This window comes from Octopus bimaculoides, chromosome 4, assembly GCF_001194135.2.
Source record: "Octopus bimaculoides isolate UCB-OBI-ISO-001 chromosome 4, ASM119413v2, whole genome shotgun sequence".
In the NCBI taxonomy this organism is placed as follows: Eukaryota; Metazoa; Mollusca; class Cephalopoda; order Octopoda; family Octopodidae; genus Octopus; species Octopus bimaculoides.
In genome coordinates, this window is record NC_068984.1 from 132,730,196 (window position 1) to 132,744,330 (window position 14,135).

Consider the following 14,135-nt stretch of genomic DNA (forward strand, 5'->3'; position numbering starts at 1 on the left):
CAATTACTTATGCATACGCTTTATTTTCACATAGTAGTGTCTCCATTTTAATTTCAAATTTGCTTGCAGTATTCCTTATTTCAATTTTTAACTTCCTCTCAATTTTGTAATGCTTAACTTTGCTGCTTTTTTTTAAAGTCAGTGCAAGCAATAGGAAGTGATTTATTGCAGTTAGACAATATTTAAGCAGTGACTCTCATTAATTTTTTTTTTAAATAATAAAGACAAAAAAATACCTTAGAACCAGTTTCTCACTGGATTTTAATTGTAAGATATAGTTTTAATTTTGTTTTGCTTTTAAAGTCCATTGCCAAACTATTTTTAATTTCAAGAATGTCTTGTTTATCAAGCTGTACAGGAAATCAATGTTATTTTTATTTGATACAAGGGTTTTTAGATTGTATTCATTTTCAAGATTTCATTAAAAAAAATTAGATTTCTACAAACAGCAGTATTTTGTTGTTGCTTGTGTTTAATTGATAATTTTTAACTAGTTAATGATACATCATTTTAATGTCTGCTTTTCCATGCTTGCATGGCTCAGACAAAATTTACTGAGGTAGATTTTCTATGGCTGGATGCTCTTCCTGTTGCCAACCTTCGACTGTTTCCAAGCAGCGTAATATTTCCCCCATACCCAGATATGTTCTTGCAGCAACACCTCATTCGCAACTACCACATAATATTAAGACAAGGATAGACGGGGTGGGTTCACATGTGTGCATGCGCACACACACACACACAAACACGTGATAGGTTTCTTTCAGTTTCTTATTTCTTTACTGCCCACAAGGGGCTAAACACAGAGGGGACAAACAAGGACAGACAAAGGGATTTAGTCGATTAAATCGTCCCAGTGTGTAACTGGTGCTTCATTTATCGACCTAACGTTTCTGCCAACTCGCCGCTTTTCTTTCAGTTTCTGTCTACCAAGTCCATTCACAAAGCTTTGGCTGGCCTTGGGCTTTGCTCAATATGCCACACAATGGGACTGAAACCAGAACCATGTAGTTGAGAAGTAAATTTCTTACCACACAGCCATGCCTGTACCTACAAGTGTGTTAATGTTGAACAAAACAAAAGGATTTCGCTTGCAAGTAAAATTGTTAAACAAAGGTATCTTTCAACATGGCAGCAAAGAGTTTATACTTCATTATCCAGTGTAATTACTGAAATCATATTGTCAATTTTTCAGATTGAACAGCAAGTTATTCACTTTGCAACTTTGTGGTTTTAGGGTCAGTCCGACCGCATGGCACCTTCAGTAAGTGTCTCCTGCTATAGTTCCAGACCAAATAATTCTTTGAGTAAATGTAGTAGATGGAAATTTCCTAGCCATATGGTTCCGGGTACAGTTTCACTGCTTGGCACTTTGGGCAAGTGTCCTGTACTATAGCTTTGGGCCTACCAGGTCCTTGTGAGTGAATTTGTTAGATAAAAACTGAAAGAAGCCTCTGTGTGTGTGTATCTATCCTCCACCACCATCCTACAACTGGTGTTGGTGAATTTGTGTCCCCATAACTTAGTGGTTCAGCAAAAGAGACTAAGTTTACAAAAATATAAGTGCTGATGTTGATTCACTCACAGTGCCACAGCATGGCCACAGTCTAATGACTGAAACAAATAAAAAGACAGAAAAAGATAGGCATTGTAAGATGTGGGTATGATTGTATGATTTCGGAGATTGCTTTGTAACCATGTTGTTAGGTGCTTCATCCTTCTGTGTAGCACCCTCAGCAAATGTCTTCAACTATAGCCTCAGGGTGACCAAATTTCTTGAGTGAAATTTGATTTGCAGAAACTGTACAAAAGCCTGTTGTTTAAACATTCATACATATATTTTGGTGTGTTTCTGCACATCTTCACTGGGTGAGTTAAAATGGTGACTGTTTACATCTATGATTATTACATCCCATAGATTGGTGGTTTCAGCATATATAAAAACCGGTGAAATAAAAGGAAAATTTTATTTTAAAAGCAAGTATTCGTTGGCAACAGGAAGAGAGCATTCATCTGTAAAATGTTACTTCATTAAACTCACATTCAAACCATTTGCCAAAATTTAACCCTTTCAAAGCCATATTGATGATGAAATACACAGGTTGTGATTTTCAATTCAATGAAGAATTTGGTATGAAGTTTATCTTAAAACTAGGGCTTGAAATTTAAAGGTAGGATATTTAACATTCGTGTACATAAACAACAGAATGCATACTGAGAAAAGGGCGAACTATAAAAAGAATCACATGTAGCATGCAAATGACTAGAGAAAACTGACATGGAGGAGGAGGGCCGTTAGATAAAAGAGTGCAAATGGAAGAATCATGTAGATTACATGAGAAGTGGTGAAAGTTAATCTCCAGAGGCTGAACTTCACTGAGATGGAGAAAGGACTACAAGTAGCATGATGTGCTAGAAGAGACCTATCAAAGTACAACATGCAATCATGGAAAGGTGGACTCGATATATATATTGATTTTAAATTTTGGCACAAGGCCAGCAATTTCAGGAGGAGCTAAGTTGATTACATCAACGCCAGTGCTCAACTGGTACTTATTTTATGGACCCCAAAAAGATGAAGGGCAAAGTTGACCTTGGTGGAATTTGAAATTAGAATGTAAAGAAGGATGAAATGCCACTGAGCTTTTTTGCTTGGTGTGCTAATGATGCTACCAGCTCACTGCTTCAGTGGACTTGAAATATTGATAATTTCTATCAAGAAGTCACACAATACACCACAGCAGTTTATAGTACATCAGTCAGCCTACTCAACCAGGATCCATGTATAATTTTGTTAAAATTTATGTGAAATAAATTGCTTATACACCTACAATACACAAAATGTTTTACTATTTTTATACAATTCCTCATAATATTAGGAATAATACAAAAGGATATTTTTTTTTATATGCATCGAATGTCTATGGATGTCCAGTAGAGTAAAATAGGAATCTAAGAGGTCCATAGGAAAAAAATGTATATATCTCTATATATATAAAACAGAGTTTGTGTATGTTCCTTATGGATTCGGAAACTGAGTTGCCAATTTTGATGTGTGAGGTATCAAAAGATTCAGTAATCGTTTGGCTGCCAATTAAAGTGTTTTTTGTACAACTTTTTTTTTTTTTTTACTACAAAAATAACCTCAAAAACAAGGTTGGGTCCCACAATTTTGAGATCTTTAGCTAAAGGAGGCAACGCTGCCTGAACAATCTTTGTCTTAGAGCATAACAAGAAAATGTTTAAAATACATGGAGTTTTACCAGGACATGAAGCTTCGAAGCTTAGTATTATTTAGTAGATAATCTTTTGATGTGAAGTATATTTGTGTTTTGTTTAGCCCAGAGTTGTCTCTGATGTAGCAGACCTATCTTTTTTTTTTTTTATTCTTGCATCGTGTTCCACTATTGGTACACAGTATAAATTTTAAAAAACTGATATTTTAATGAACTCAGTCATTATTATACATGATTTATGTTTTAGAAATGAAGGATAATAACTAGATTTTGCAAATTTATAACATATTCCTGTTTTATTATCAAAACTTATCAATAATAATAAAGTAAAATAAATAATAAGAAAAAACAACTGAACAAGATGCTGGTGAGGCTTAATGGCTAAACTCAGAGATGTGTTTAAAGTGTTAAGAACCATGTTAAAATTATTAACTTATATCATAGGAACATTAGGCAGTTATATGGGATTGCAACAGTAAACTTCCAATGCATGTAAGGATTGAACCAACAAGAATTGGCAGAATGAAGTTCTGGTGGCCAAACACTTGTTTGTAGATGAATTGCTGCCAAAACTATTCCTTTGCATCCCACTGAATGCAAGAGTACTACCTGTTTCATCAAAGCAACAAGGCCACCAGACTGGTAATGCATTCTTCATTATCTTCAAACAAACCATTCTAAAGCTTGGTCTTTAATTGCTCATTCTCATCTGACTCCACAGAGATATAACCCAATCAGTGTATTCCATTCCCTCATAGAAGAACAACTTGAGCCAGCCAATTACTGTCCTGCCACACTCTTCATATGTAAAAAGTGAGGGAAACAGCTCCAATATCTTAAAACTCTCTCTTCCTTTTTAAAGACCACCAATATGGCTTTCATAAAACCAGGTCTACTGTAGACCTCTCTTGTGTCACCAGTGACTCACTCTCAAAAAATTTGGTGAATAATGCTGTTTTGTCTTTAACATTATCAATGCTTGGCAGTGAAATTCCTGTCAGTTGTGCTTTCATGGGTTCCATCCATCTCTCAACTCTTGAATCAATGGTTTCCTGTCAGATCATACTACTGCAATGGACTGATGTAGTTCTCTCTGACCCACATTCTGTCAACTTGAGCATGCTCTAGACTCCGGTTTCTTCCTCCTGTACATTCAAGATTTACTTGCCATCACCTTCTGCAACACACACTAAACTTTCACTCAGCCTAAACCTAAAAGAATAAAATGGAGGAGAGTAGCAAGAAAAACAGCCTTATCTGTTGGTGTGTTGAGGACTCGGTAACAATATTTTGGAAAAGAAATAAAAGTAATAAAAAAAATAACTTAATTTAGTAGTTTGTCCAATTAACTATTTGAAAATAAATGCCATCCACTTGGTGGCAGTGTAATATCCCTAACGTGTATTTATCTTTTTAGCACTCCAATATGAGGATTAGCTGAAATGTTCATAGGTTGACCCAGATACTATTATAGAATGTGACCAAATGAGGTTTATTTTTCAACATTGTCCCCTTTGTGGTCCACACACTTCCATTGGATCCCATCAGCGAAGAAGCTTTTATCCTATTGGGCAAAAAAGTCATCAGCAGCCTATATGACTTCATTAGTGCGATACTAGTTCCCAGCCAAGTGTTTTTTCATGTCAGGGAACATGGGGGCCAAATCAAGAGAATAGGGAGGGTGATCAATCAGTTTAAAGCCACAATTGCAGCAACCATTGAAACCAAGGACTTGTGTGCTGGGACATTGTCCTCATGAAACCAAACCTCTTCCGTCAGTTTCCCTGCACATTTGGTCTTGAGAACCTTTCGTAACTACCTCAGAAATTTGGCATGGTACCCACCATTGATGGTGTAGCCCTTTTGAAAATAATTTTGCATCCCCAAAAAACTGAGGCCATTACCTTCTCTGTAGATAAACAACCATGGCTTTTTGGGAGCAGGTGAAGAGAGGTGTTTCCACTGAATAGATTGTCTCTGGTTCAAAGTGATGAAGCCAACACTCATCCTGGCTTAGGAAACGCTCAAAGAAACTAGCTGGATCTGCCTTAAATAATGTCAGATTTTCGTCTGATATGATCAGCCAGGTGTGCTTTTGATCAGGTGTCAGTAGAGTGACATCTACCAAGCTCATTATTCAGAGCATTCTCAACTCTCTCACAAGATATGCTAGTAGCATTGGCTATCAATCACATGTCATCCGTCACTATGAGTTAAACATGATCAATATTTTCTTTAGTGGTGGCAGTTGCAGGACGTCCAGGCTTTGGGTCAACTTCGAGACTCTCCCTTCTCCTCCCAAAATCAGCTGCCCACTTATGTACTGTTGATAAAGCTGGAGTATCATACCCTCATACAGCAACAATGTCACCATGAATGTCGTCAGCGGCTAAAACGTTTTACCACAGGTGCAGGATAACAACACAATACCAAATTTTGTCCATTTTCAAAAGTTGCTGCCAGTTACTTTTGAAGTATTCTTTGAACAGTCAGATATCATTTTACTTGGAAAGAAGCAATACAACTATTAATAAAATGTGTTGAAATTAATGCATGCGATATTCTACAGCTCTTGCATCACTTCTTTATAGTCAGCTTATGAAGTTATAAGACCACCCTCGTATTATAAAAAGTAAATGAAAGTTTAGCGTTCGTACGACTGAAGTGCAATAGTCAAATTGATTCCGAAGGAATCCAAACATTCTTCCCCCATTCTTGAATTAGTTCTAGTTCGGTTTATCGTATCCTTTAACCGTTTAGGTCATTGCGATGTCACTCAGACCTGTTTTTGCGGTGGTATAACTAAGGAAAACCAACTTTATTCCTCTACATAGAAAGATTAAAATGAAACTCTCGTCCAAATTCGGACGAGCTATTTGAATTGTATGCTTTAGTCCTCTTTCACAAGACAGTAGTGGTAATAGGAGACGAAGTGTCGATGTCTCATTTGGTTACACGATCACGCAATGTGAGACTCGTATTAATGTCATCTACTGTCATTTTGCAACCCATTACTTTTAAAAAGGTGAATTTGTAAGATAGTCAGGATTATGTCCCTTGATCAAGGTAGATAATCAACATAAACGACATTCAGCAACATGGCTTCTAAAGCTGGGAGAAAATTTGGGAAAGCTGTTTCTATGGCTGGTAAACAAGTTATGGATAAAAGTAAGCAGAAACAACCTCAGATCTTAAAACCTACTATACCATGTGGCAAAGCTGTAGCTGCTCCGCCATTAGGACCTCAACTCGGGCAGGTAAATCTCAGACTATAGTCAAGGTTGTTTAAGGGCACATGTATAAATATCGGTCGTATTTTTGTTTTCCCCTTTTATTTAGATAGCAGTTTGAATAATTCGAAAAGATACATTGAAAACAGTACACAAGTTAAAGCTATTTATGTTTAAGTGGACTTCGTTGAATATTGTTTTTGCTTTGTTTACTGTCAATAATTCGAAGTCAACTTTGCCTTTCACCCCATTCATAGTCCTGTATCGGCTAAACTAAGGGCCCTGGCACAATTTCACTTTTCGTATCAACTGCATCAACCCTTCCCTCCGAAAAAATGTCTGTGTCAGAAATGCAAATAAGTAGTGCAACTGTAGTTACACATAATTTCATACTAGCGATGCAGGTATTAGTTGAGACTAAAAGAAAAAAAACATTGCGTATTTCTAGGGTTCTGGTTCGGTTTCGATTTCCGTTTGGAATTATCTCCTTAGGACGTCACTTGATATAGTAATTTGAAACATCAATTATCTACCAGAGAATGTTTGGGAGACCGGTACTACTAAAGCAGCGCGGACCCGAACGCGCTAGCTAGTCTTGAGTGGTCGATCCTAACCCTAACCCTATCCCTAACCCTGTCCCTAACCCTAACCCTAACCCTATCCCTAACCCGCGTGTGCAAATGAATACGTGTTTAGGGTTAGGGTTAGGATCGACCACTCACGACTAGCTAGTGCGGACGCGCTGCTTTAGTAGTACCTGGGAGACCTTAATCAGAAACTGTTCATTTTTAACCTGGTGTCCCAAAGCGAACCAAAATAACAATGGATGTAAGATTTCTTTTATTTCTCTTATTGCATTTCTTTAATGTTGTATGAATGAGTATGCGTGTATGGTGGAAGTACCATTCTGTCTATAGATTTCATAACTTATTTTCTTGTAACAGAGTGTGTTTAAACTAAATTCAACAGTTTAGCAATTCCTCTGCTATTGTGATCTCTTTTGATCGTTGTATACTATAATCTTAATGTTTCTGTTTTCTACAGCTTGGTGTTGCGATAGGAACGTTTTGTAGAGATTTTAATGAAAAGACGGCTCATTTTAAACCTGGCATCCCAATGCGTACCAAAATCACTGTAAATGTAAGATTATTTTCGTTTTATTATTGTTTTGTAAAAAAGATGCAATTTACAGCTCTGTAATCTGGTACACTTCTGTTTAAACCATTTCACCACTGTTTTGCATATCTAAATAAATATTAAATGTTAACTTTTCATCTAGTTATGAATAATAACTAGTTATTAAAGAAACGTCTCCTCATAATTGAATCACTTTCAGTAGTTATTGATTATCATCATCATCACCATCATTGTTTAATATCTATTTTCCATGCATGCATAGGTAGGACGGTTGACAGGATCTGGCCAGGTAGAAGACTACCCCAGACTACTGTGTCTGTTTTGGCAGGGTTTTTATGGTTGAATGCCCTTCCTAACACCAACCACTCTGCGGAGTAGACTGAGTGTTTTTTATGTAGCACTAGCACAGGCAAGGTTAGTTTTGGCATGATTTTACAGCTGGATGCCCTTCCAAATGCCAACCACTTTCCAGTGTGGACTGGATACTTTTTATGTGGTACCAGCACTGATTAGCTTGTATAAAATAAGTCACATTGCTGGGAACTTTATCTTTGACTTTAGTTGGGCTACATTTCAAAGAATGTGAAGGCATTGCATGTGTGAGGTGTTAACTATGTTGAGCAATAAGCCTAACAAAACTACTGGGTTATGTTAAGTCTATCACTATCACCTGTTTCTCAGGTACTTTTAATGGATTTCAGTCTTTTGTATGTATATAGCCCAGGCCCTTCGTCTGATTATTTTTCTTTTCAATTTTAATTATAAACTATTTTCTTGTGTGATATGAAAATATTTCTATTAATCAACTTATCCAATGTTTCATCTGTTAGCCTGATCGCAGTTACCAACTTGAATTGATATCTCCACCAACAACATTTTTCCTCAAACAAGCAGCAGGCATAGAGAAAGCAGCTATGGTTGGAGGTAAGATATGTTTTATTTTGACTTAGTTTCTACAGTCATGTGTGTGTGTGTGTGTGTGTGTGGCTTTACCATTCAATGTCTGTTTTCCATGCTAGCATGGATTGGACGGTTTCATAGGAGTTGGCTTTCTAGAGGACTGTACAAAGCTCCTGTGTCTGTTTTGGGCATGGCTTCTATGGTTGGATGCTCTTCCTAATGCCAACCACTTTACAGAGTGTATTGGATGTTTTTTACAGGCATTGGCACCGGTGAGGTCACCAAATAACTTGCAAAACAAAATTCCTCACTTTTTTGTTGATCACACCAATAACAGAACAGTACATTTTATATATGTATATATATATTGTGTGTGTGTTTTCTTGATATCACATGATGGTTGTATACAACCATCGCCATCATGCTAGTGAGTTTCCAGTCTTCTGTAGAAAACATGTCTAGCTATGAGACAATATTATCTTGCTTGGAAACAGTTGAAAGTTGGCAACAGAAAGGACGTCTAGCTGTAAAAAGATTTACCTCAACAAATTCTGACTGAACCAGTTAAACAAAAGTGGATGTTAACTGATGATACTGGTTATTATTCAAAGACTGGTAATAAAAGATTTTATTACTTCTGAATAATTCCTTTTATTTTCATTTCAGGAGATGAAGTATCCGGGAAACTAACCTTAAAACATATTTATGAAATTGCTAAAATTAAAAGTGAAGATCCAGCTTTCTTAGGTCAAACCTTGCAGAACATTTGTAAGGGCCTTATTGGAACATGCCGGTCATGTGGCATTAAGGTTGTCCATTCACTAGATGTTGAGGAATATACTGCATTTTTGGAGGAGAGACATGCTTTTGTGAAAGCAGAAGAAGAGAGACTTGAAGAACTGAAGCAGGCAAAGATGTTACGAATATGAGACATTGAGAAGAAAATAAAGTATTTTTTAAAAAAACAGAAAGGGATATATCTTAAATCTGTAATTTTCTACTGTTTGCTGGTGCAATTATAACATTTTGGAGAAAATTGCTCTTTTGAAAGAAAGCATCCTAACATGGGTATGACATGTTTTGGTATTGCTGACTTGTTTATGTTTTAATGTTGCTGTATATGTGTGTGTGTGTGTGTGTGCATATTTGTCTTTATGTGTATGAGGAGAGGGAAAGTGTTTATGGCAAATATGTTCAATTAATATACAGGGTGTCCATAAAGTCATGGTGCAATGCTACAAAATTACTCCATTTCTAAGCTCGAACAACCAGAACTGATAGAGAATACAATTTTTCAACAAGATGGTGCACCTTGTCACTTTGCTTTGCAGGTTAGGTAGTTTCTAAATGAGAAATTCCCTAACAGATGGATTGAAAGAGGTGGACCATTATTTTGGCCTCCGTGTTCACCAGATTTGACTCCTTTGGATTTCTTTTTAAGGGGACATGTGAAAACTATTGTTTATTCAACTGAGCATCAATCTTTAGAAGACTTGAAAGCTAGGATAATTGATGTGATTGAAGGTGTTATTGAAAATCAGCTGGAAAATTTTTTGTAAGAACTACAGAATCCTATTTCTCTTTGTATTAGTAATAATGGTAGATGTTGAAAATTAACAAGATATATAAAAAAATTTAGGTCATTCTTCTTTCTTATCCTTTTTTACAGATTAATTCTATCATATACAGTTACAAAGATATAAGTATTTCATATTACACCATTTCTTTAAGGATACCCTGTATAGTAATGTCTCTGTCTCTCTCACTCTTTCTATATATATATATAAGTGTATATTTCTGCTTGTGTGTGTGTCTCCAGTGCCAAAAAGTACTGACACCAAAACAGGATGAATATCCAGTCATCCAAAGTTCTAATGATTCTGCCAGCCTATAGCCTTTAATAATAATAATAAACCCTTTCTACTATAGGCTCAAGGCCTGAAATATGTGGGGAGGGAACTAGTTGATTACACCGATCCCAGTATTTCACTGGTACTTAATTTATTGACCCCAAAAGGATGAAAGGCAAAGTTAACCTCGACGGAATTTGAACTCAGAACGTAAAGACTAGTGAAATTCTGTATATGTTAATGATTAGGAACATTATAAGCCTACTGTATTTCAATTAACTACATTAGTGGCATATTCTGATCCAATCGACTACTGATTTGTCACATTTTATTCAGATGGTACACATATTAGTATATTTGGATAGTACTCACATACCATATCTCTGAGCTGGAGTTAATGAAAACAGAAGCTTTTATATACGTTCCTTACTCCAGATTTAGTTATTTTCCTTCACAAACTTTTTCATACTCACCTCTTTGTGTGTATTGGCTGTAGTGATAAGGGCATTTGCAATACAGAGCTCAAGTTCAAAGTTTGTGGTTTTTCTATTACAATTCCTTGTAACCCAACTAAATATACATGTCACTCTCACTTCAAGTTTGTTTGCTTAGTAACAGGAAAGATAATTGTACAAATACATGCTCTAACAATGAGCATATCTCCAGATAGAAACTTGATATATGTGACAAGTAATGCAATATCAAAGGCTTTAGAGCCTTTGACTGTACTGCCTGTCAGTTTAACTAGTTTTACACCAAGGTCAACTAGTTACATTACTGAAATGGTGTCACCAGAGCCTCCTTACATCTAATGATAGCAATGAAAGGTATCTGTTGATTAGACATCATCGTTTAACGTCCGCTTTCCATGCTAGCATGGGTTGGACGATTTGACCGAGGACTGGTGAATCAGATGGCTACACCAGGCTCCAATCTGATTTGGCAGAGTTTCTACAGCTGGATGCCCTTCCTAATGCCAACCACTCCGAGCGTGTAGTGGGTGCTTTTACATGCCACCAACACGAAGGCCAATCAGGAGGTACTGGCAACTGCCACGCTCGAAATGGTGTATTTTACATGCCACCTGCACAGGAGCCAGTCCAGCAGTACTGGCAAAAATTAATTCACAAAATATGAGATAAAGTGGGTTTTTTAGAAATCCTATGAATTTACCTTCATGTATTGTAAGACAAGTGAAACTAATTACTGTCATCTTCTGGCTACACTCACCATTGTATTGCTCGTGAACCGTACCAAATAAAGTAGTGATGTTGCTTTCTAAGTTGTGCTTACACATAGTACCCATATGTAATGCAATAGATTGGTCAGTATTAAGACTGTTGATACAGAATGACTAAGCTGACATGTATCAATAGTTTTTCATCACAAGTCTTGAAACAGTTAGTTGTAGTAGCTTGCCTAGTGTTGTGAGGCCCTAGGTTGTGCTTTTATGAAATGATTATTTGTGGCACAAGCTTTGGAGATAAATTATTAAGCTACCACTTTTGGTATAAATGCAATGTTGTTACCAATTGGAACTCAAACAAACCATTCACTGTTTTGTCAAAGAGAAAATTTCTCATTGTAGACAAATATTGATTTTTTTCCTCCATCACAAAATACAGTGAATGGCTTTACAAATTCGAACTTGTCACTGGTAATAACATTGCATTTATACACATCACTGCTTAGTGCTCCTACCTCGTACTTTTGGTATGTCTTTGGCTAATACAACTGGTGTCTTTATTTCTTCTCCAATAATCTTTTAAACTCAGCAATGCAGAAATTAGCTGTACACCAAGTTATCCATTTACAATGTGAACTGAACCGGCTGGAGTTGTCTTTTTCCAGCCCTAAGATACTTACTGCTGACAATGATGGACTCTCCTATTGAAGACAACACGTGTGTGTTCAGCTTTTGCTGAATGACCTGCACAAATGATTGGTTTATAGTGATCAAATGTTTGCACCACACATCAGCTCACTCTCTCTATCAAACTGACATCTGAACAGATGCACTGTGTACCACGCACCAGGTGCTGAATTGATCACAGACTAATGCAAGATGATGTGTTTTGCTCAAATGCACAATGCCCTGCCTGGTTGAAGAACTGAAATCATGATCTAATGATTGGGGGTGCAACATCCTAACCACTAGGCCATGGGCCCTCGCTGTTCACAGTACACTCCTTAAATCTAATAACTTGTTCAACTAAATTAAGCTTTATCTTAACACATATTTCACAATATTTTAACCAGGTCTCATGGTCTTTCTCTTAGTAGACAAATCCCAAAAATACATGCTTTATTTCTTACAATACCATCAGTCTCTACAGTGTAATTCTAATATTGTTCTTTTAATGATTAGGTACAAGGTCACACCCACCACCACAAAGTCCAATCCTTGTGGCATTAAGGTTGTCCATTCACTAGATGTTGAGGAATATACTGCATTTTTGGAGGAGAGACATGCTTTTGTGAAAGCAGAAGAGAGACTTGAAGAACTGAAGCAGGCAAAGATGTTACGAATATGAGACATAGAGAAGAAAATAGAATATTTTTTTAAGAAGAAAGGGATATATCTTAACTCTGTAATGACCCTGAGTGCCACGCTAGCAGATTGCAAGCTCCTGGAAGGGCCTTTCATGCTGGACAGGTGACAGGACCGAGGCCAGACTAATATGGACCACCTATCCTCAAAGATAAAAATGGGTCTGAATAGGGCCACTGCCCCTTCCTGGGTAAAAGCAAAGTTGCAGAAGCTTCACTGACAATTCAAGACCAACAAAATCTGTGAGAAGAAGGCCTTCTTTCAGGGAAACATCTCCAGATACACAGATGGAGGTCTCCTCCGCCCTATTACTTAGGGAGTAGTTTTGACAACCCAGAGTCATAAACAGTGAAGAAAAGATGTTGATAGCCTATGCTCCAAAGGGAGAAAAGGGCGTGAGTAAGTAACAAGGCCACACATTCCAAAAGGAGGGTGGATATAGTTGATTGAAACCACCCTTGCAGTGCTTTTTTATGTGCTTTTCAAATGGCACCTTGGTTTTAGAATCTCAGTTCTACTGTGGTGGGCAAATTAAAAAAAAAAAAAAAAAATCAAAAAAAGAAGCAGTATCAAATGAAAATTGATTTTTCTCATTGATATTTTATAATGATGTGTTGTAAGACACCAGATTGTTACTAACACCAGAAGGAAGAGAAAAATCAACACTCATTCTATGTATATAATATAAACAAGCCTGTAAGAAATTAAAACGATATGTATATTAAATATACACACACACAGCCATGAAACTCAGAAGCAAAAACAACACCTTGCTACTGTCACTATTTAATGTCTCAACATCAATATATGAAATTTATTTTGGTGACAGTTTAAAAGTTGTTCAGTATTAAAACATATTTTTTTTTCTTTAGTAGTTTGAAAACAACCAAAATTGTAATTCAATGTTGAAAGATGATTCGCTTCACTCAGTGAAATTCTTGTAGTTGTCATTTTAATATATTCAGTACTTGATTTGGATTCTCACAGGGAATTACAAATCGGGCACTTTTATATTTCCTGGCACGCAATCACTTAAAGATATATAAATTTTTTTTTTGTTGTTGAAAATTCTATAGGAATAATGAAATGATAGCAACAGGGGATGGGGACTATTTCTTGGAATCAACATGGATAACACTTTGATTAACATTCTTTGACTTGATAAAATATATATTATAAATGATACAAACAGGGAAAAAAAAAAATTACAAAAAAAAAAAAAAAAAAAAAA

At 36.4% G+C, this 14,135-nt stretch overlaps 1 protein-coding gene across 2 annotated transcripts; it reads left to right on the forward strand.

Annotated features, from left to right (window-relative positions):
• The first annotated feature begins 6,293 nt into the window (after positions 1-6,293).
• LOC106878837 (39S ribosomal protein L11, mitochondrial) lies at positions 6,294-9,474 on the forward strand. Of its 2 annotated transcripts, none has more exons than XM_014928181.2 (4): positions 6,294-6,493; positions 7,511-7,606; positions 8,434-8,527; positions 9,170-9,474. In XM_014928181.2, the coding sequence occupies exons 1-4, from the start codon at positions 6,335-6,337 to the stop codon at positions 9,430-9,432; spliced, it is 612 nt and encodes a 203-aa protein (XP_014783667.1). In that variant the 5' UTR covers positions 6,294-6,334; the 3' UTR covers positions 9,433-9,474. The 2 variants fall into 2 exon arrangements, with proteins under 2 accessions (XP_014783667.1, XP_052823466.1); XM_052967506.1 differs by lacking the exon at positions 6,294-6,493 and adding an exon at positions 7,192-7,294.
• Positions 9,475-14,135: the final 4,661 nt, after the last annotated feature.

Bases quoted from the DNA above. Each gene is read 5' to 3' on its own strand.
- LOC106878837 (XM_014928181.2), top strand. From the start codon at position 6,335: ATGGCTTCTAAAGCTGGGAGAAAATTTGGGAAAGCTGTTTCTATGGCT. The intron at 6,494-7,510 runs GTAAATCTCAGA...TGTTTTCTACAG, and splicing joins TAGGACCTCAACTCGGGCAG to CTTGGTGTTGCGATAGGAAC. The intron at 8,528-9,169 runs GTAAGATATGTT...TTTTCATTTCAG, and splicing joins GAAAGCAGCTATGGTTGGAG to GAGATGAAGTATCCGGGAAA.